The following is a 22,444-nucleotide window of genomic DNA, read 5'->3' on the forward strand; positions in this document are numbered from 1 at the left end:
TTATCCTCAGTAGGATTGCGGGGGTACTGGACCCCATCCCAGCAATCTTCAGGCAGTCTGCAGGGGACACCCTGAACCAGTTGCCAGCCAGTAGCAGGGCACACAGAGACAAACGCACTCGCTCATTCCCCTCTAGGGACAATTTGGACCAGCCATTTAACCTGACGTGCATGTGTTTTGGAATGTGGGAGAAAAACTGAGTGCCTGGAGGAAACTTACGCAAGCATGGGGAGAACATGCAAACTCCACACAGGAAGGTTCGATCTCATGACCTCAGAACTGTGCCGCACATAATCTAACCACGGTGCTGCCCTATGTAATCTGTATAATTCAGTCAGATACATTTTAATTCATTTCAATTTATGCTGAAAAATCCATACTATAAAAAAATATTGTCTCAATTAGCAAGCTGTTGATTCTTTTGCCCGTTTTACGAAATGTTTTATGCCATAATTACAAAAATGGGTTTGGGTAATGAGCTATGTAAGATAATATTTGTAATTCAAATCAAATGTTTTTAGTTTATTTGAAAAAGACTCGATAAAATGGCTTGAAAATAAAAAAATGACACTTAAAAATAAATGAATCTACGAAAGGAGTAAGATATCATTTTTGTTGGTGTTTACAATATAAGCTGTTTCCGTCAAGGTTAAAACTTGAGATTGTAGTAGAAAGAAGAAAAGAACACACTCTCAGTCGGAAGCTTGATAGCCCCTTCCATCGGAGGTGCGTGCTTCCAGAATCGACTCATGCTCCTTTTTCCGGAACCTCATTTATTGTAAAACACAAGAAGAAAACCACATCTGATTGTCTTACATGAACACAGGAAATGAATCTAATTAGTTTAGACGGGCATTACATTTAAATGCAGTGTATAATGTTGGTCGCTAAATGGCGTGCGAGAACAAAAAATGGGCAATAAGGATAGTAAAACTTTGTAAACACAAAGCATATCTTTGAGAAGAAACGCAAGCTCTCGACTTGGAATTTGGGGGTGTCAAGGTCATCTTGATTAGCCAGCTATCAGGCCTCATAATGGCTTTCAAGATGTAGTTTTTTAATCAGAGCTACATCCCTTGGTGCCTGAGAACTGATTCTCCTGAAGGTGTTTGCGAAATCGTATTAAGCACTATAGAAATATAAACCTATAAAGCTATAAGAAGAGTATAAAAGTATATATTGGATATAAACGTATATAGTATAAAAGGCACATTTAGACCATAATTTCCCTTACAATTAATTAATTTGAAAAAAATAGTGTAAACGGTGATTAACATCAGGATTTTTTGGAATCACACGAGCTTGTTTTAATAAGCAGGGGACTTAAAATAAGGTTTAATTTTTAATAATTTAAGTATTATGTTGAATTGTGTTTCCTGTTAAATACTCCCATCCATCCATTATCTGCACTGCTTATCCTCAGTAGGGTCGTGGGGGTGCTGGAGCCCATCCTAGCTATCTTCAGGCAGTGGGCAGGGGACACCCTGAACTGGTTGCCAGCCAGTCGCAGGGCATACGGAGACGGACAACGCACTTGCTCATGCACATCTAAGGACAATTTGGATTGGCCAATTAACATGACAAACATGTTTTTGGACTGTGGGAGAAAAACCGGAGTGCCAGGAGAACATACAAACTCCTTTCAGGAAGTTTCGATCTCATGACCTCAGAGCTGTGCCGCACACACGCTAACCACTGCACCACCTTGCTGCCCCCTGTTAAATACTAATATTTTTTTTTAAATGTTTGTGTATCTATTTTTGAATTGTATTTTCCCAATATTAATATTAAAATACTATAATTGCTCAAATAAAAGATAAAAGTACGTCATGCCCATATATAGAATATTACAAGCGGAACGACACCTTATAATATTTGTTTCGGGTTGAATTTATTTTGGTGTCACACACTTGTTATGGCGGCCCCCTTCTCAGTTTTCCAGCCACACTAGCCTCTCTTCGACTCTTAAATGTTACTTTTGGTAAGTTGCTTTGCGTCTGAAGTCGTCCTAACGTTTAGAATTGTATAAAAATCATATTCAAATACCTTCATTAGTCCATGTTGGTTTCAGGCAAACGAGCAACAGAGCAAATTAACTCAACTATTTGAAGAATAGTGTCTTAATACATCGTCTTAAGATTATTTCAATAAACTTTGAATGGAGAAAAAAAGCTAAATACGACGTTCCTGTGGGATAGGAATAGATTCCTTGTATAAAAGTTACTATTCAAATACCGAAACCTGCTGACAAATAGTGCCTGGTTAATTATAAAACGTGTCAATGTTCTGCATTCATATAGCGCTTTTCAAGTCAATGAAGACCTCCCAAAACGTGTTACAATGTGCTTCACACTTTCCCTTTTAAAAAGATTAAAAAAGTGCCCTAAACCCTCTGATAGGCGGGATGTCAGATAAACGCCAACGTGCCAGAGTGCAAGGATCCTGGGCCAAACAACCGACCAAGCAACCCAGGCCAACTGGTTGGTTAAAGTTACTTTTACACTATCAAACGCACTTAAGAAGTTGCTCTTTTCATTTTTCTTTGTTGTGCAGTTCCTCAAAGTTCTAATTTAGTCGCTCCATCCTGGGGAGTCCATCGGCAGGCCAACTCTGGGAATTTTGAGTTTCATCAGCCCATTAAGGTAAAAATAACAAACATGAATTACAACAAAATACCAACATTCTTTCATTGCTTTCTTCACAGCCAGTTCGAGATGTTCCACCCGAAAAAGTTATTGAGTAAGGGTCCCATTTGAACAGAATGGTTCATCGTGTTAGTCTTTTGATATATTCACTTATTTTATATTTTGGATTTTATTTTCCCCAGCCAGGCAGGTGATCATGAGATCAGCCGTGGACCCTCGGGGGTGTCGAGGTCAGGAATGAAACAAATCGGACACAAAAGCTAACACATAAACACTTAAACTACCCCCCTAACTCCAAACCCAAACCTTGAACCCTAAACCGTAATTTGATTTTGTTGATTTACATTGGAATTGTGTTTTATTAGAAATACCTTTTAAATGTTATATCACTATTTAGCGCTAATATTAACAGTTTGTCGTTTTGATTCAAACTGGCTTCAACATTTATTTTATTCAAACAGTTTTTTTATTGTAGTTTATTCTGTTGTTTATTTCAACTTTATTTTTTATTATTTTTTTCAAAAATACCTTATTTACCCTTCAGTGTTTGTGTCATTCAAACTTATTGAAACTTATCTTATATCTAATTAGTGTATTTTAATATATTTTAACGGATTTAAATTTTTCGTTTTGTTTCATTTAAAAAAATTATTTACGTTAAAATGTATTTGATTTGATGAAATAAACAATTTAAAATGAATAATGCTAGCTTTGGTAATAACGTTGTCATTTGCATTCAGACAACGGCTTCAGTATTTTTAATTTTTTTTGGCCGCAATTGATTTTTAAGTTATACATTTGATATCACCTTAACTATTTTAAAATTGTCTTTTATTTGAATAACATTTTGAGTTTAATTCTCCTTTTTAGCAGTAATATTTACCTTGTTTTCGTCGCTTCAGAGGCCGGCTTCAGTAGTTATCTAATTTAAAGTTATTCAAAATTATTGTAATTTTATTTGGATTAATTTAAACCGAATCAAACCTATTGTATTGTAATTTATTTTATGTTTATTTTTATTGTTACATGATTTTATTTAGATTTTGTTAAACTTTTATTTAATATTATTTAAGTGTAAATTAAATTTATTCAATTTTATTGGAAAAACGTTTTAAATTTAATCGTAGTTTTTTAGCATTATTACTGACTGTTTATATCCGTGTGGTATTTAGACTGCGCCTGGTGGCAGGCTTTATTTCGGCACAGGAGGCAGACTGGATGTTCAGTAAACTGCTAGAAGAACTTCCCTGGTCGCAAAAAAACAACATCAGACAAGGTTGGTTTACTGCATGCCCGGCGTTTTTTCATGCCATGCTTGCATTTATTCTAAAGTGCTAATTGGGCCAAATTATATAGAGAAACTGAGATTACCGCAGATATCGAAGGCGGGAGGCTCCTTAAAATTGATTTTTTTTTTCCCTTACTGCTCTTTAGGCGAGGCTTATGCAGAGCCAAGGTTGACTTGCTGGTTTGGAGAACTACCCTACACGTATGCCCAATCCACAATGGCCGCCAACTCAAAGGTAGCAAGATTAAAAATGATGAAAGTAAGTAGGGATGCACAATAATGATTAAGCTGATGGTTATCGGGACAATAACGGCTAAATATGACGTCACAGATATCAGCCCGAGAGAAAAAGATACCCTGTCATTATTCACCTGAAGCCACGCTGTAATATGGAATCTGGCGACACTGCTTGTTTGTAAAGTTATACACATTTTATTTTCCTCTTTAGAATATAACTGTTTGCACAACTTTGTCGTCCCTCTTCTCTAACTTTTTATTATGTGCACAAGGTACTGGAGCACCTCTGAGTCTTTAGCGAGTATATCAAGTTTTCTGTCAAGAATTTTTTTTGTCGCACTCCCGTGCGTGCGAAAAAGCCAATTTAAATAAGACTGACAACTCATCAACCAAGCCTGCAAACAAGGTCCTTAACTCCAACACAATGTGTGACTTTTCTGTACTAGACATCCTCAAACTATACTGTACATATTTGAATGTTTTGTACTCCTTAGCAAATCATAGCTGCAATAGGAGAGACGTCAACAGCAGTAATTGGGCTAGCGTTACATTTGCCCAATGTAGCATTTCTATATTTATTTTCAATTTATCATAGCTTCTAGTGAGTACAGCTACAATAATGCCACCTGATTGGAATGAGCAGAAAACCATTTTTATCCGAGGCATGTGTGGGCACTTGTTTTATGTTTGCAAGTGACGTATTTTCACATAATGAACCCACTCATAATCGTCTGCACTTTCTGCGATATTTATATGTCGGTGTTCTGGTGCTCATAACAATATCTTGCAATTACAGTTATTTTCAACACACAAAATAAGTATTAATTGATCAAGTCAAGCTCAAGTCTTTCCACCAATACTTTTTAGAGACATGTTTATCGCAGCTTTTGGAGCATTTATTCATTGTTGTTAAAAGAAATACAAAACTTCACAGAATAAATATTCAGAATAAATATTGATAAAACCCAATAGCCATACATAACCCTATATAATCATAAAAAGTGTGGCCATGGTCCTATAAAACTCCATTGCAGGATAATTAAATAAGTCTATGGTAAAGTACAATTGTTTCCAACTGTAGGGAGAATTGCTTTACATTACAGTATGCAACAAAAGTGAGTACACCCCTCACGTTTCTGCAGGGATTTCATTATAATGTTCAATATTTTTTCATCACTGAAGAGATATTGCTTTGACACAATGAAAATAATTATGTAAACAAAGGTCATAGCTTACTGGAAAGATCCTCTGGTCTGATGAGACAAAGATTAATTTATTTGGCTCAGATGGTGTGACGCATGGGAAGCACAGCAGCGCTGTGGTTAGCGCATGTGCGGCACAGTTTTGAGGTCATGAGATTAAACTTTCCTTTGTGGAGTTTGCATGTTCTCCCTGTGGGTGCGTGGGTTTCCTCCGGGCACTCCGGTTTCCTCCCACATTCCAAAAACATGCAAGTCAGGTTAATTGGTTGGCCTAAATTGTTCCGAGCTGTGAATGAGCGAGTGAGTTGTCTGTCTCTGTGTGCCCTGCAACTGGCTTGCAACCAGTTCAGGGTGGCCCCTGCCCACTGCCCGAAGACTGCTGGAATGGGCTCCAGCACACCCGCGACCCTACTGAGGATAAGCGGTGTGGCGGCAACCAGGTGAGGAGTAAAAAGTCAAGCATGGTGTTGGGAATGTCATGGTTTGGGGCTGCATAGATGCAACTGGAATTGGAAAGTTGCATTTCATTGAGGAAAACATGAACTCAAGCATGTACTGTGAAATACTAGATCAAGGAATAATCCCCTACCCTACCAGAAACTGGGTCGCAGGCCAATGTTCCAGCCTTACAATGACCCCAAATACACCTCTAAGATGACCAAGGCTTTTTTTGAGAAAAAAAAACGAACACTGCTATATAAGCTTTACACAGACTACCTTTCATTGTGTCAAAGGATTTTTTTTCAGTGTTGTTCAATCAAACATTAGGATGAAATCTCTGCAGAAACGTGAGGAGTGTACTCACTTTTGTGACACACTGTATATTTATTTGGTTTAGAAACTCATTGGTGGTTACTTAGTTGACCAGCAGATGGTGCTGACAATTCCCCACCCGAATTGATTCTAATGAATAGTCTCAATTTGTCTCTAGAATTTATCATGAAAGGAGGCGATCCTCACTCACATATTGTATTTCAGCTTTTAATGATTGATTTTGCAGTTCATTGATATTGATTGATCAGTCCAAAAGAAAAATATATAAATTCAAAAATAAATAATGCAACGTGGTTTGATTCTAAATAAACTACAATTTATTTACTTGTGAAGAAAAAAAAAAGAGGACATCGTTGTCAAGAGAAAACAAAACAAAAAAGGAACCGTGTGGAAAAAGGGGAGTTGGAGTTGAATAGAGATGGCAACCTTGAAATTACTTGGAGAAACACAGGATTCTATAAAATCGGCATAATTTGGGGAATTTAACGTAGCGAGGCGTGCTTAGTGTTACATCTACCTAAAAACCACAATGCATTCTGTCCATTTTATGCCTTGATGATTGAGGGCGAGTTTGTGGGTCACGTCTTGGCCAGAGACAGGAAACATTTGGAGGCCAACGGGCGATTTAAGTATCTACCTGTTGGACCTGCTCCCCATGGGGGATGGTGGCCCATGGTTGGGGGCCAACGTTCACGCGTCCCTCGTCTGGCGGCAAAAGAAAGGGGCGCGTGCAATCACCCTTTATAGCTGACTTCACTTGGGGCAAAGTTCAATAGTCTAACAGCTTGTGGATATAAACTGTTGGCCAGTCCAAATATGTTTTTTTTGTCACTGCATATAACATGCAATTAAAAAAGTAATCAGTTATCGGAATCGGTCTCCAGAAGCGGGATTTTATCGTTTATCAGAATCGGTAGAAAAAAACTGTTATTGTGCATCCCTGATTAAGAAAGATGATAATACTCATATTTTATTGATGATGTCATTTTTTTAACCTCCCCACCCAAAAAGTGGCATCCTCTGCTGTCGAACCTTCGCCGATTGGTCGGAGAGGCCAGCGGGGGTGGCGCAGAGCGCTTCAATTCGCTTCTGTGCAACTTGTACCGAGACGGACACGACAGCATCGGCTGGCACAGTGACGACGAAGCCTCGCTGGGACCGCAGCCCCTCATCGCTTCGCTCAGCTTGGGAGATAGCAGAGTGTTCGGCCTTCGCAAGAAGCCCCCTCCGGTCAGAGACACTGGTCATTTTATAGTTTGACATATGGAGAATATAGAGGAAAGAAATTGATGAATTTTGAGCTCACAAGGAGAACAGGAGAGGACCGTATAAAATTCTTCAGATGTGCAATATCCAGCTTTTTAAAAAGTCCTCTCCTGAGCCCTCTCTTTACTAAAATCTCCAAGGTTACAAAAAGCAGATCCACCATATACGGTGTGGAAATCTAAGGATGGCAACATGATTGGCTAACAGTGACAACGATGTGCGCAAGAGCTCAATAATAGTCCAGAAAAATCCAATGTGGGATTTTTAGTCATTTTTCTTTGCAAGGGTTTAATAATCAAAACTATAATATAATTAAAGTATTCTTCATTCCATCAGTATTTAATTTACACATATTTTATATTTTGGTTGTTTCACAAGTTTTCATTGGTTTAATCTCACATCTTGTCGTAATCCTACTTTTGAAAAAATGTTTTTTTTTTTTAACTGAAAACCCTTTTATTTATTAAAAAAAATATATATAGAGAACAAAAATTACTCCATAAACCGTTTTTAGTTGTAAAATATAAATGTTTTGGGTGTTGTATGATGTATTAGGTGAAACTTACAAATGACGTTTATTAGTAATGTTGTTATTTGTGCTTCTAATTTTTAATACTGTACAAAATATTTCGAAATAGTTTCTCCTAAAAAAAAATTAATTTTAAATATATCAGTGTCTGAAATAACGTCTGCCCGGGGCGTGCATCTTTTACGTTGGGCGTACAACTTTCACAATGTTTCTGCCCGGGTGGTCAACAACTTTTTCAAGAAAAAAACAAATATTTCGTTTTTATTTTTTTTTTTAAATCTAACGTTTGCTTTTTTTCCGATTTCGAAATCTTCGTTCGGTTTGGGAATTTTGGTTTCGTTAGGCAATTTGCATACTCGGCAGCCAATCAGGAGCCTGCATCTAATAACTTGGTGCTTGCGGACTTTCCCGAGCGTTATAAGGTCGTGCATTTCCATATTATTTTCCATAGTAGATGCACAGAAAACACAAGAAAAATAGATAAGTGGTTAGGAATCAAGCCAAAACCTCAGCCCCAGAAGACAGATTCGAAAGAAGCTAACAAAATTAATTAAGCTACAAAACGTAAAAGTACATTAAAAGCATCGTGGAAAGAGGAGTTCACGTGGCTTGTAGCAGACGACGCAACGCAAACATTGCATGAATGAAGATGAGTCAATACAGGTACATACTGATGGCAGATGGAAAACAGCCATGTCATATACATGCAATCAATGTTATTAGTGGATTTATAATAAACTTAAATTTAAAGTTTTGTTCTGTTAAACATTCTGATTATCAATCCTTATTACTTTGCAACAACAGTTTTTTTTTTTTTGGCGATGAGTCGTCTTATTGTGTTTCAAGTTGTGAAAAATGCGGCAGGCAACTTTATGGCTGCCGCAGGCAACCTTTCAGAGTTGTCTGCCCTGGTGGCCGGTAACTTTTTGTCACGAGTTTCAGACACTGAATATATATATATATATATATACCACACATTTTTTTCTTAGTAAGACTCCTTAAATTGTGATTTTTTTTTTTTATTGATCGAAATAAATAGTTTCATTCTTGTTTGACATTATATTCATTCAAAAAAATATACATTTCTTTTACAGTACCCCTAAAAAAATAGTTATCGTAAGATTCAGCCTTTTGGTCCGTGAATTAAAAAAATTGTACTAAAGTGAGGTCATTTAATTCTGAAAGATTCTTTCCCAAATTTCATAAGTCTAAAATTTGAGCGGAAAATACTGTTAAAACATGTAAATTAAAATATGATTGTTCTGAATTGCTATACTAATAAAGTTAAATAGAGTAAAATATGCCAAAACGGGGCAACCTTTTTTTTTAATACAGAAAAAAAACAAAAATACATAAAACAAAATCAACATAATATTCATTAAGTTTACTTTTTGTATTAAAAAAACAATATTAGCCATTTTTCCAAAAATGATTATTCTTGTATAATGTATTAATATTTGATTAAATTACCATATTGTTCGCCTTGTAGTTTATTGTTCTGTGTGTATTACAGAGTATTGCATGTTCTTTTTCTTGTTAAAGGAAGAAAACGGCGACTACACCTACGTGGAGCATATTAAGGTTCCTTTGAGTCACGGCACTTTACTTTTGATGGAGGGAGCTATGCAGGATGACTGGCAGGTAGGCTCCCCAAATCCAATCTTTTTAATTAGTATTTTTACTGTATTTATTCTAAAAATTAAAAACTGGTAATAACATTATAATAAAAAAGTAGTAACATAAGTAATTTTAGAAATGCATATTAAACTTGTAGCTGTCGCACTAATTAGTAAGTTCTACAAGTTACCAGGGTTCCCGTGAGGTCTTGAAAACTTCTTAAATTTGACAACCACAAGTTAAGGTCTTCAATTTTGTTTACGTGGGGATGCTGGAGTCCATCCCAGCTGTCTTCGGGCAGTGGGCAGGGAACAATTGCAGTGATGCAATTGTTTCCAACTGTAGGGAGAATTGCTTTAAATTACAGTATGCCACAAAAGTGAGTACACCCATCATGTTTCTGCAGAGATTTCATTATTAATGTTTAATATTTCTTCATCACTGAAGAGATATTGCTTTGACACAATGAAAAGAACTATGTAAACAAAGGCCATGGCTTATCTGGTCTGATGAGACGAGAATTAATTTATTTTGCTCGGATGGTGTGATGCATGTGTGGCGGCTACCAGTTGAGGGGTAAAAAGTCAAGCATGGAGTTAGGAATGTCATGGTTTGGGGCTGCATGAATGCAACTGGAATTGGGTAATTGCATTTCATTGAGGAAAACATGAACTCAAGCATCCATCCATCCATCCATCCGTTATCTGCACCACTTATCCTCAGTAGGGTCGCGGGGTGCTGGAGCGTATCCCAGCCATCTTCGGGCAGTGGGCAGGGGACGCCCTGAACTGGTTGCCAGCCGCTCGCAGGGCACACAGGGACAGAAAATTTGCTCGCTCATTCACACCTAGGGACAATTTGGACCGACCAATAACCCAGACATGCGTGTTTTTGGAATGTGGAAGGAAACCGGAGTGCCTGGAGGAAACCCACGCAAGCACGGGGAGAACATGCAAACTCCACACAGGAAGGTTCGATCTCATGACCTCAGAACTGTGCCGCACACGCGCTAACCACTGCGCTGCCTTATGTACGAATGTGAACGTAGCTCTTAACATTAGCACCAGTATTATTGACGGTGGCACTACAGTATTGTCTTGCAATGTGTCGTTCCGCTATCAATTAAAATATCTATAAACAAGTCTGAAAGTATATCAGTCGCACTTTCTATAAAAAAAAGACAACTAAATGATTAAAAAGATGTTAATGAATCACTTGAGGGAAGGTGAGAAGTTGTTGGAGAGGACATCTTGCTCGCGTGCTGGAAAGCTGACAACAATCAATGGCAGAGTACATTTGAGGAAAGCATGGCGCTGTTTGTCCTTTGTAGTGCTGGCACTGCCCTTCTCTTGCACCAGACAACACAGTGCCAACTAGACCACTAGGAGGCACTAAATATTACATACTATCCCTTAAAATCTGAATGGGAAACTCCTGGGGGAACCCAGGTTACACACAAGTCTTGCAGTTATTTAAGTCAGACGTTTTCATTTTTTTATCACGCCTGAAACCGACCTACTTGTTTTTCAGCATCAAGTGGCAAAAGAATACCACGACCGCGGCCCTCGAATCAACTTGACCTTCAGGACCATCTTCCCTGAGCCACAAGGGCATCGACCGGGTACCAAACTCCGCTTCGCCAACCGCCTGACTGATGTGAACGCATCAAACTAGTAAGGAAGTTTTGCGAAGAGGAACCCTCAACGCAACTCTGGGTGATTATGCCAATTATGCAATCAGCTGTGGCACATACAGGTCAGGGTTATACATCTTTTGTTTTGAAAAAAACTACCAATAATAAATACATTTTGTCATACTTTATGGACAGACAAGTTATTGCTAATGTCAGGTGACATCACTGGAAATGTATGCCCAGCAGTGAAATGAAGATGTAATCTTTTTCAGTTTTTCTTTTAAGACCTAGTTTATATTATATAGCGCTGCCTATTGGTGTAGACTACTTCATTCATCGAAATAAAACCCTATTAATTCCAATAAGAAGCAAAAACAAATGTACTATCTCATTTTTTCCAAGACTTGTTGGTTTAAAAAAAAAAAGTACACAAACTTTAAAAACCCTAAAAGAAGCTCATACATTTAGCGCCATATTACTACTAAGGAAGCCCAAATGACGATTATGCCAAGGTATCTCGTCCCAGTTTTTATTTTATTTTTAGCACTCGGCAACTTGCTTTCCACAGCTGAACCCTACAATGTGATGGTCATTCAGTCCCGTGATTCAGGCACTTCAGCCATTTTTTTCCCCACTGTTTCCTCCTCCAGTCACTCGACTGCAGGCTATGATTTGCCGCTAATGTTATTGTTGGTTCCTTTGCGTAAATAAAGCTTACTTTGTCCTTCCGTGTCAGACGCCGTCCACAGTTCAGTCCTGTAATATAAGAATCTTCAACTGCCCCCCCCCCATTTCCTTCTCCAGCTACTTTGCTGCAGTTTTACTTGCTTCTAGCTGCTATCATTGTCAGCTGTACTCGCTTAGTCCTTCAGTGCCACCCGCTTTCCACACCTGGCCATGCAAGCAAACGTTTCTGAGTTCTTTAATTCAAGCATCTGATACAACCATCCATATCTTCTTATTCCACTGTTTCCTTCTTTAGCCACTCAATACCCACTTGGCTCCAATCTATAGTTTTCTGCTTTTGTTATTGTTGGCTGCTCTTTCCTTGTCCTTCTGTGCCGCTCGCCCTCCACAGCTGGTTATGCAGAATTTCGAGTTTTGGCTACTGGCCTTTCTAGTAGCTTTAGCCAACTGCTAATGTTAACTACTTATACCAGCTCTGACTGACGTAAGCAATTTGCCCCGTTAAACAGCTCCAGGTATATCAAGCTTGCTCGATTTTGTTGTCCTTTTTTAGAAATTATCACCAGCTTTCATGTCCTGTGGCTGACTGCAATACAATTTTACTCACGCCAGAAAAGAGCAGGCTTTTGAATTTGACCATGTATTATCTTTTAGGCTTCCTTAATTCTTAGATACAAGAACCTCTAGTGGTAAATTTTTAAACACTCTCACCTTTAAACAATAAAATGTCAAAAAGTATACATTCCACAGTAGATCATTTATTTTCAAACCTGACCTCAAAGTCTGCAAGACTTGTAATAAATAAACATCAATATTTACTGAACAATTGAAAAAGCATCTCCATAAAGTCCTTAAGCCACACTAGTTCGTTAAAACATCCTGAAGTCCAAAACGGGCACTTTTCACAATCTGAATTAAAAAAGGTTTAAGGCACCCTTGTTATCTTTCCACATATAGAGTTGGAATCTTTTCAAGTCACAGAAAGGCAGAAACAAGTCACACGCGCGTTGTTGCACTTTTTGTAAACACAGTTCACACGTTTGGCACATCGTTCTGTTTCACGCTTACGTGAGGGACGAGGCTGGCTTCGCACTATACGTGTCTAGTGACGCCATTGCGATATGAGTCATGGCTTTTTACACAAAAACGATGCTATAAATATGCTTTATACGGTATTTGTCAACGTACACACAGCCAATTGTAATAGCAGTCATTATGATAACCGACCGCGGGAAAAACAACTTGGAGTTCTGTGAATCCAGCCTGATGTGAGAAATACAAATGTTCACACGCGGTATCTTTGAATGCCATTCACGGGAATCGTAGATGAACAAAAAAGTAGACTTCTCTTGTGAGCAATGGGCAGTATTGCAGCATCTTATCACTTTAAGATAAGGGCAACAAAACTTGGCAAATCTTATAAAAAATACAGTTTCATACACTTCACTGCCAAGACAGAAAATAAGGTGATTATGGATAAAGAAAGTACTAAATGAAAACGTATTTTGTACCGCTGATAACTAAAAACAAGAAAACTTGTTTTTGTCTCAAATAAAAATCAAATGTATAGTTTCTGTTCACATACAAGTACCATCTGACTTGTGACCATGGCTAAAACCTCATTTGTTTGTGCAAATGCTCATTTTTCTATTCAATTTCTGGCACCTTAGTGGGTTAGTTAGGGTTAGCAACCAGCCGACACAGCAAGCTACAGCTACACTCAGTAGCAACTAAATACCGCCCTGGTAGCAGTTGGCGCCATTGTAGTGGATTTATGACTCGTTAGTCAGAACTGATCCATGCCATAATTTGGACGCTACCTGTAGTCATAAAAAGTATTTGGTCAGCCCTGAAAGATCACATTAAAATGCCCTGAATTAATTTTAAATTATTGCTGTCATGTGAAAAAAAACCATCAATATAATACGTTATCTAAATCCCCCTTCAATGGTTTATTGAGGTTATTTGAAAAGTGACTGTTTTGTAAATCAAGCAATATTAAATGTATTGCTGCTTCCATGTACAACAAAATCTTTCCAAATTTCTTTTTTGGATTGTGTTTTTCACATGATAGCATCCAAAGCGATAACATATCAAGCTTCTCACACACAGCAGAAAATTGGGTATACCCAAGACCTATTCAATCAAAAACAAATTATGGCTTATTGGTTCACTATTGTCAATCTTTTTATCTTGAAAACAAGCTTGTCCCATCACAAGTGAGCCATTACATCCCATGGTCCTTGACTCTACTAATGTTTAGTGCAGTCGTTCTATTATCTAACCTAGTAAGGCAAAGTGTGAGTAGTGTAATGCAAACATCGCTCTTAATTAGCGACAATAACTTAAATACTGTCAAATTAACAGCACAAAATATCACAAAGAGCTTTTGCTGTGTCAAATCGAGATAAGCGCAATTAAAACGATGAGGCAGATATTGCACGCGATGTTAGAGATATTCGTTTTGGGGCAGTCACGCTATCCTGGGTCAGGACCGCTGGTAGCAAAGGTGCCATTAGCGGTCCTGTTAGAAACGACGGGGGGTGCAGTAGCGGCGGCATCACCTGGAGAGGCCAAACCACCATGTTGTGTTTTAAAGTAAATAACATAAAACAGTGGCAGCACGATACCGATGAGGAGCATAGCCACCACGGCGTTCCACCACTGGATGCCGCAATCCGCCCCTTGTCCCTTTTGTCCTTTGGGGGACCTTTTAGGTCCGCCGTCCAAAAGGTCCATGTCAAAATCGTCCGAGATGAGCTTCTCGGTGTCGTCCACCTCAATGAGGAAATCCGTTATCTGGTGGTTTCTTTTTTGCTGAGCTTTGACCGGCGCGTCCTCGAAAATGTCCACCGAGTTTGCGTACGTCTCCGTTAAGTAGCTGTTCTTGGGGACGGGGATTTTGATAGTTTTCAGTGCAAATAAATCCTGCTCCTTAATGAGATTGTTGACGCGCTTTATGTCTGCAACCTGTCCAAAGAAACAAAATAAGATTTGATTACCATCAATTCTGGACTACAAGCTGCTACTTTTTATCTACTTTTTGAACTGGGGCTGCATTATTTTGATTTAAAAAAAACAACCTAATTGCGATTTTTCAGACCTGTAAGGCAATTTGGATTTAATTTTAAAAGACAAATGATTGTGACTTGACTCACACGGCTTTCTACGTAGGCAGGTATTTACAGTATTTGCCCCAAATTATACGCTTTGTATCCCACCACCTACTTTGCATCCGTACTGCAACGCCAACTTGTTGAGATTGTCGCCGTCCAACACGTCGCGTTCCAGCATTTGGAAATTCGCCAACCTGTCCTGTTCAGATCCTTGGAACGTCCGGGATTTTATTTCCGTCAGGCCGAGCCCCTCCGCATCCTCGTCTTCCTCCTCGTCTGACGAAGCAGTCGTTCCGGTAATTCTCCTTTGGAACATGTACACCTGGCCGTCAGCGCTGGCGTGCACGTCCACCGGGGCCTGGAACGCGTGCGGCACGTTGTCCCCGCGCCGCATCTTCAAACACCTGCCTAGAGTAAAAAAATGTAACCACAAACACAAGGTTACGAGGAGTGCAGGTACTCCTCGGCCAGTGCTCAACAGTAGACCCCCAGGATACAGCGGCCTGGCCTTCCAATATTTTTACGTTTTGGTCTGGAATAAGATAGTATTTTCTACCTCTCTTTACGGCATTTTCCCCAACATACGAAATATTTTATGTACCCGAAAATGCAAACTTTGCGGTGTTTGTGCATATGACGAGTTACATCTCTAAAATGTATGTCTATTTGTTGAAATCATATAAAATGCTCTTCTGCACTTGTTTTGCCTCATGACATCATAAAAATACAGGAATGCATTCGCTGAAAACCTCCCACAATCCCTTTCTACTTCTTCATTCAGTTCAAAATCAAATGTGCTATGTATGGGGCACGATTAACCAAAATCTAAACAATAATTTATGAAATCACAAAACAAGCATTTATAGGGAAGAATCATAACAAAGCTCCCCAGAGGAGGGCGCTGTTAATCCAAATTTAACCCAATTAACAATCCGGTAAAATTAATTTAAGATCCAAATCCAGGACATACTCAAAAGAACTTGAATGCTGCTGTTGAACCATTTGGAGAATCTGGACGGTTTTGGTATCTTTTGAAAGTTAACAGCTAAAATAATGTCAAATATGAGTGCTAATAACATTGAGTAATCTACTATTCCAGGTATTCCTCATAAAACATGTTCATGACATGACACCATTACTATTTTTATTTCCCCCCCCCGATAATTTTCAACCCAACTCATGGAAGAGTGTATTTAACGTTAGGCCATGCCTCCAAAGATTAAGTACCATGTTTTCCCAAACATAAGGGGCACAATAAGGGCTAAGATTTTCTTCAAATTGTGCGGCGCGCCCTGTCTGTGATGTTAAGCGATGTACATAGGCCAGCTCGGTGGCCTTAAGGTTGGGCGCCAGCTGCGAGACTGGGAGGTTACAGGTTGGAGCCTTGGCCGAGTCATAGACATTTTTGGGTGAAATGCAATGTTTTTGTGAAATTGTTCAGATTTCCAACTAAATGTGACATGTAGGCAATCTACTGTCACTTATTTACATCTCCTGAGTCCTGCATGTGCAGAAGCGTATAAAGCAATTTGAAAGTTATTATGATCGTCTTGACGCTTTCGTTTCATGAAACTGTGTCAGTTTTCCACCCGTACAACGGTGGCGCAGAAACTTCCAGCAGATCATAATAAAAAGAATGGATTGTCGAATCTTGGGTTCACGTAGGGGTCTCAAACTCAATTCATTTGGGGATCACTGGTGCTAGGGTCTGGGTGAGGTTGGGTCAAATCTGGTTTTCCACAAATGTTTGGATAGAAACGTTACCCTATTTCAAATATAACGTTTTTCTAATTCCCTACAAAAAATAGGATCTAAAGATAAAAGAAAAAATCAAAAGAAAATCCATCAATCAGTAGCCCTAACATATTATGAATAAATTCATTAATCTCATTAGCTGCACCGCTTATCCTCAGTAGGGTCACGGGGGTGCTGGAGCCCATCCCAGCTATTATCGGGCAGTGGGCAGGCGACACTCCGAACTGGTTGCCAGCCAATCGCAGGGCACAAAGGGACAGAAAACTCGCTCATTCACACCCAAGGACAATTTGGACCGGACAATTCACCTGAAAATGCATGCTTTTGGAATGTGGTGGGAAACCGGAGTGCCCGGAGGAAACCCACGCAAGCACGGGGAGAACATACAAACTCCGCACAGGAAGGCCGGTAGCTGGATTCGAACCCAACGCAGGAGGTTCCCATGACCTGAGAACTGTGCCGCACACGCTCTAACCACTCCGCTGCCTTTAAATCAATTCATAATATGAATAAATTAATTCATAATGTTAGGGCTGCACTCAAAGAGAAAGCGTGTCTTATTCCGTGCCTCCTATGGGTAAAATGTCACTCATTAAAAAATATATACTGATTGAAAAAATAGCAAAAATACATGAACAATCATAAAGATGTGCATTTTTAAAATACTCATAAGTTGAGATATTAGAATTAATTCTGTATAACAGGAGCCTCACTTATAGGGAGCTGATCTAATTGTCCGCCATCTTGAAGCTAATGGTACCCAAAAATAAAAAATCTGGCTGTGCAAAACAAAAAAACGTTTTATGGTCACTTTGAGTCTCTAATTTTTATTGTTACTTGGGATTTTTAACACTCATTTTAGGTTGCACAACAGAATACTACAACATGTCATGTTCAAATAATAAACACTGTCCCTTTAACTTTCTTATTTAGGCTGGGGCCTCAAACTATCGACCTCAGGGCCGCAAATGTCCCCAAGGCTGCTGGCTTGCGGTCACTGGGCTAACGCATCTGCCGGGACCGTTATTCCCAGAAACTGGCATAATTTTTTGAAGCTGCACCGTAGTGAAAGTGACTCTGAAAGGGAAAAGAGTGAACCTTTTTAATAGAGATTAAGCAAAGCTTTTCTGATCGGAAATAAGGGACGAGGATTTTGATGATTTGTATGATATGGATTACCGGTAAAAATGAGTTTTGCACCAGCTCTTTTATTGAAATTTTGCTATATATATATATATATATATATATGTATATATATATATATATTGATTAACACATCTTTAAATACGCGACTGCAGCAGAGGGCTCCCGCGTCCTATCTTGTGGAGTGCCCTGTGTAGTGTTAATACAGAAATATAACTAGCTATGGAGACTGCATCGTGAAAACAATGTACTTACAAAAATAACTGGCACAGAAAATGCACTTTTAAAATCGAAAAGTGCTTTGAAATTTTAATACTGGTCTGAAAAATCGCAGCTAGGTTTTTAAAACTAGTACTTACTATACATATATTTTATGATTTGTACACCCTGGGTTACCGGGGTCATAGCTAATTTCTACAGTTATATCCAGCTCAGTAGCCTAGATGGTAGTGTGCCGGCTTTGAGACTGAGAGGTCGCTGGTTCGCGCCTCGACCGAGACATACCTAATTGGTATAATGGCGGCGCCCTCTGGCTGCGGCTGCACCGACTCGCTACAACGGGTCAGGTGTATCGACATTTCGTTCTGTGTACATTGTTACAAAGAATGACAATACAAAGGAAATTATTATTATTATTATTATAGAAGGTCTATTGTACTTATTATTGATTTTTATTTTGTATAGCTGGTCTGAATTAAATCATTTGCATCCACACTCATGTGATTTTTACTATACAAGGAAGTGTTCGATATGTTTTATTTTTCTTTAGGTTATTAGGCAATAACGAACATGAAATTGTGTAATATGACAATAGGGGCCAGACCATGACAACCTGTTTGACCTAGGTTATCGGTAAAAAGCAATGATAAATTGGACAATGATTTATCAACCAACTTATAACGAAAAAACGTAGTATTTTAAGGTTTTATATTAAGAAACCATGGAGAGTCACTGTTATTTTGTTCAGGCGGCTGTATGGCCAGCTATACATTCGCCGAGTTAGCATGTGTAGCTTGGTTAGCCTTGTTGGCGCATTACTCTCGTAACATGTGGCGTTCGTGTTTCACTCCTGCTTCGGTTGTCTTCGAGAACATCTTTTCACACGTACACATATTAAGAAACCTACACTCTCGCAGCTCCAATTTAATTTACCTTAAAGGGAAAAGCGAGAAAGGCACCACGCTCGGGCAGTCCTTCGATCCCTCTACTGGTTTAACAGGGGCTAACTAACTTCCAAGCTGTCCAAAGCTCGTCTTCTTCGGTGACGAAAATCGAAGAGACAAAAGTCAATACCGCTACTTAGTGGTCTAATGTTAGAACTGCAACGCGTTCTAAAGCCTTGTAGCGCATTTACGTCACATTTGACGTCCGCTCTTATAGGGTAAATTCAAAACAAGTGACATCACGAAATTAAAAAACGTCATTTTGACAGAAATCGTAACGTGCTGCATTAGAAATTAAACATCAATCTTTTTTGTTTTAATTTTCTGTTCTTTTTTTCAGAACGGCTCAATTCACGTTGTTGCATAATGTGACCACACGAGGACGCAGCAGGATTAATTTTGCCCAAAATACTGGCAGCAATAGCGTCACGCTCCAAAAATCTCTTTCCTTGATTAATAGAAAATGTTTTGATGTTCAAGACTGATGCTATTTTTTGTTGTCATGGAAATGATAGAAACAACGAAGAATACTGTGATTGCAGCCTGTCGTGACGTCACAACTCGGAGTTTCCATGTAATATCCCCTTATTTAAAAACGTGGAACGTTTTTTAGAGAATGTTTTATTAGAATATAATAGAGAAGAATAGAATACTATTGCTTTTATTGACATTGTAACAGAAGTACAACAAGATTGGAGGGGTTTTCTTTTTGCTTACCAATCTGAGATAACGGGCTAGACATTTAAAAAATATTACAATTCTAATCTAGTATAAGCATTTAGCATATTCTAGCAAAATTATAACTTTAGTTGAGACATAAATATTTGTCTTTTTTAAACTGAAATCGTGCCACAAGAGACAAAAGTCAGATATTTTCAATTTAAATAACATTGCTTTTGTCCCGTTCTGTATATTTGTACTCTCATTTTTTTGTGTTACGGTGGTTTCAGTGGAATTTTGCTCTTTGATGTCTTGGGGAATATATGAGGAACTTTAAAGCTTCCACAGCTTTGTCGGATTCTCTCTCTATCTCTCACTTCATACCTTTCTTGAGTCTTGTAAATTTGGTATTTATGGTCTCTCCGTCCGTTATTGTACTATCAACATTTTGGGTATATGTCCTGTGTTGTCTTGATTTCATGTTGTGTTTAGCTAAAGCTAGTTAAAGATGGTGCGCATAAAATCAAAATCTTCTACTCACTTCTGGCTGAAACCATTATTGCAGCCTTTGTCGAGCTGTGGTGCGTGCGCGTACGTGTCTCTCATTGGTGCGCCTGAATAAACTCTCATCTCATCTCATTAGCTACACCGCTTATCCTCAGTGAGGTGGCGTGGGTGCTGGAGCCCATCCCAGCAATCATCGGGCAGTGGGCAGGGGACACCCTGAACTGGTTGCCAGCCAATCGCAGGGCACACGGGGACAGACAACTCACTCGCTCATTCACACCTAGGAACAATTTGGACCAGCCAATTCACCTGAAATGCATGTTTTTGGAATGTGGGAGGAAACCGGAGTGCCCGGAGGAAACCCACGCAAGCACGGGGATAACATACAAACTCCGCACAGAAGTCTGGAGCTGGATTTGAACCCACGCAGGAGGTTCCCAAGACATGAACTGTGCCGCATATGCGCTAACCACTGCGCTGCCGTGATGCCCCTGAATAAACTCTTCTTTTTAAAATCTTCTTTAGGGTTGGAGTTGGCATTTGGACTGTATTCTTACTTTCACCATTTTCATCCTGGAATAAAAGAAAACCACCAGCACGTGCCTGAAATCACTCTCCTCCAACAATCCACCCTTTCTCCTTTCCTCCAGCCTAATGCGCTTTGTGGCCGGAACAGCAAGATAAAAGGGTGCGTAGTGAAAAAAATAAAGGCTTTTTGAACACAGTCGGGCATTGCTAACACATACTTAATGGGGAAAATGTTTAATTTCAAACTTTTGAAGGACACCTCCAACCATGCAACCCACCTTTGACATATTTTCCATTGAAATCAACTGTCTTTATTGTCAATGATAAGAACATAGTGAATATTGTTTACGAGATTAGACGTGGCACTCCAGAATAACCACGAAATAAGACTTAACCCTCTTATTACCACAAGGGCGCCAGGGTCCCTGTTTTACAAGTGCCATTTAAATTACTGTAAATCTGCAACCTTTGGGATAAAGAGAAAATTCAAACAGTTCTCGGAAAAAGACGGGCCTTGCAGCCATAAAAAACCCAAATCGAATCAAAATAGTTAAAAAAAAAAAAAACCCACAAGGTGGCATCAACTTCCCACGATGGTATCTCACAGGCATCCACGTGTGGCAACGGACTAATCACAGGCAAGAATTGACAGACAGGGCATAATAAGTAATGCATTTTGTAAAGCATTTTCATTATCTGTAACCAATTAAAAAAAAACACCCTTTGAATCCTTTGATGAACAATTTATTAGTTTGATGGGTCATGTGTTGTGTAGGTCTCCATCTCCAGGAATTGCTTCAGGCCCATTAAAAGTAGTTGACAATATACTTTAGACTTCTATGCATATACAACATTTTATAGTTCCAGTTTATGTTGTCTTACAATGTGTTCATGTTCAGTTTGTTTCTACTTCATTATAATCCTGATAAATCCAAGTCGTTTTTTTTTTAAATTCTCAACTAGTGGTTCCCAAAGTGGGCGGTACCGCCCTCCTGAGAGTGGTGGAAAGATCTGGGGGGCGGGCTCTCCAAAGTCAAAGTCAGAAGTTTGAATGGAGTGGCGTTTTTTTTCAAGATTTTGTATTGAGTGATGGAGTTTTGGCTAACCACAATTGTTACTGTTCGAGTTTTAAAAGGGCTGACCAATCAGAGGCACAGGCCAGTAAACGCGATTCAAAGTTTGCAATCACCACACTATGCCACATCCGCTGTGTGAGCTCATTGAGTGTCATGGCGGACTTTGTAAACATAGTCCCAGGGTCAAAAACCGAGAAGGAAATGAAGCTTGCACCGAAGAAGGGCGGTACATAACCTGTTTGGACCTATTTGGTTTTGTCGAAGCGGACGTGGAACTGAAGAAAACGCCTGTTGCAGAATTTGCTTTCGCGTAGTCGCTAGGTCCAGAGGAAACACAAGTCATTTGTACCAGCACCTTAAAAATGATCACTGCATGCCAAAAGGATTACAAGTAAAAGACGGAGAAGGTGCATCTACCAGTGGACTGGAAGGTGAACAAACCTCCGCTTTGGTTTGGCTTTGCATGTATCTTATTGTGTTGGTCAGGTCAGGGGTTCTGAATTTGTATACAATGTGACGATTGATTTTTGCAATCCGGAGATGAAATAAGAGCTGGCTCTGTCCACTCCACGCATCGGCCCGGTATTGCAGTACCTCCAGGAACGGTGCATTCGCAAT

The 22,444-nt window shown here is 39.2% G+C and overlaps 2 protein-coding genes and 1 pseudogene across 6 annotated transcripts; 2 read left to right on the forward strand and 1 right to left on the reverse strand.

Annotated features, from left to right (window-relative positions):
* The first annotated feature begins 1,859 nt into the window (after positions 1-1,859).
* Positions 1,860-20,766, forward strand: alkbh3 (alkB homolog 3, alpha-ketoglutarate dependent dioxygenase). 4 transcript variants are annotated; one of them, XM_088340546.1, is made up of 11 exons: positions 1,860-1,981; positions 2,400-2,480; positions 2,554-2,642; positions 2,705-2,739; positions 2,828-2,875; positions 3,818-3,921; positions 4,080-4,168; positions 7,158-7,376; positions 9,484-9,582; positions 11,089-11,231; positions 20,748-20,766. In XM_088340546.1, coding segments are annotated over exons 2-11 (903 nt in total). In that variant the 5' UTR covers positions 1,860-1,981; positions 2,400-2,404; the 3' UTR covers positions 20,749-20,766. The 4 variants fall into 4 exon arrangements, with proteins under 4 accessions (XP_088196672.1, XP_088196671.1, XP_088196670.1 ...); XM_088340545.1 differs by lacking the exon at positions 20,748-20,766 and adding an exon at positions 19,396-20,364; XM_088340544.1 differs by lacking the exon at positions 20,748-20,766 and adding an exon at positions 15,202-15,628.
* Positions 12,617-19,207, reverse strand: lysmd4 (LysM, putative peptidoglycan-binding, domain containing 4). Of its 2 annotated transcripts, none has more exons than XM_088340548.1 (3): positions 19,124-19,207; positions 15,107-15,402; positions 12,617-14,848 (listed from the first exon to the last, which is right to left on the reverse strand). In XM_088340548.1, exons 2-3 carry the CDS (start codon positions 15,386-15,388, stop codon positions 14,357-14,359), a joined length of 774 nt encoding a protein of 257 aa, XP_088196674.1. In that variant the 5' UTR covers positions 15,389-15,402; positions 19,124-19,207; the 3' UTR covers positions 12,617-14,356. The 2 variants fall into 2 exon arrangements, with proteins under 2 accessions (XP_088196674.1, XP_088196673.1); XM_088340547.1 differs by having other exon boundaries at positions 19,045-19,207.
* Positions 20,767-22,345: 1,579 nt separating the features above from the next.
* Positions 22,346-22,435, forward strand: LOC148362950 (U2 spliceosomal RNA; annotated as a pseudogene).
* Positions 22,436-22,444: the final 9 nt, after the last annotated feature.

Source organism: Urocampus carinirostris, chromosome 7 (genome assembly GCF_059441175.1).
Source record: "Urocampus carinirostris isolate Australia breed hairy pipefish chromosome 7, RoL_Ucar_1.0, whole genome shotgun sequence".
In the NCBI taxonomy this organism is placed as follows: domain Eukaryota; kingdom Metazoa; phylum Chordata; class Actinopteri; order Syngnathiformes; family Syngnathidae; genus Urocampus; species Urocampus carinirostris.

Bases quoted from the DNA above. Each gene is read 5' to 3' on its own strand.
- alkbh3 (XM_088340546.1), top strand. From the start codon at position 2,405: ATGTCAGATAAACGCCAACGTGCCAGAGTGCAAGGATCCTGGGCCAAA. The intron at 2,740-2,827 runs GTAAGGGTCCCA...TATTTTCCCCAG, and splicing joins CCACCCGAAAAAGTTATTGA to CCAGGCAGGTGATCATGAGA. The intron at 9,583-11,088 runs GTAGGCTCCCCA...CTTGTTTTTCAG, and splicing joins CTATGCAGGATGACTGGCAG to CATCAAGTGGCAAAAGAATA.
- lysmd4 (XM_088340548.1), bottom strand. From the start codon at position 15,388: ATGCGGCGCGGGGACAACGTGCCGCACGCGTTCCAGGCCCCGGTGGAC. The intron at 14,849-15,106 runs GTAGGTGGTGGG...TTCTTTGGACAG, and splicing joins CGTTGCAGTACGGATGCAAA to GTTGCAGACATAAAGCGCGT.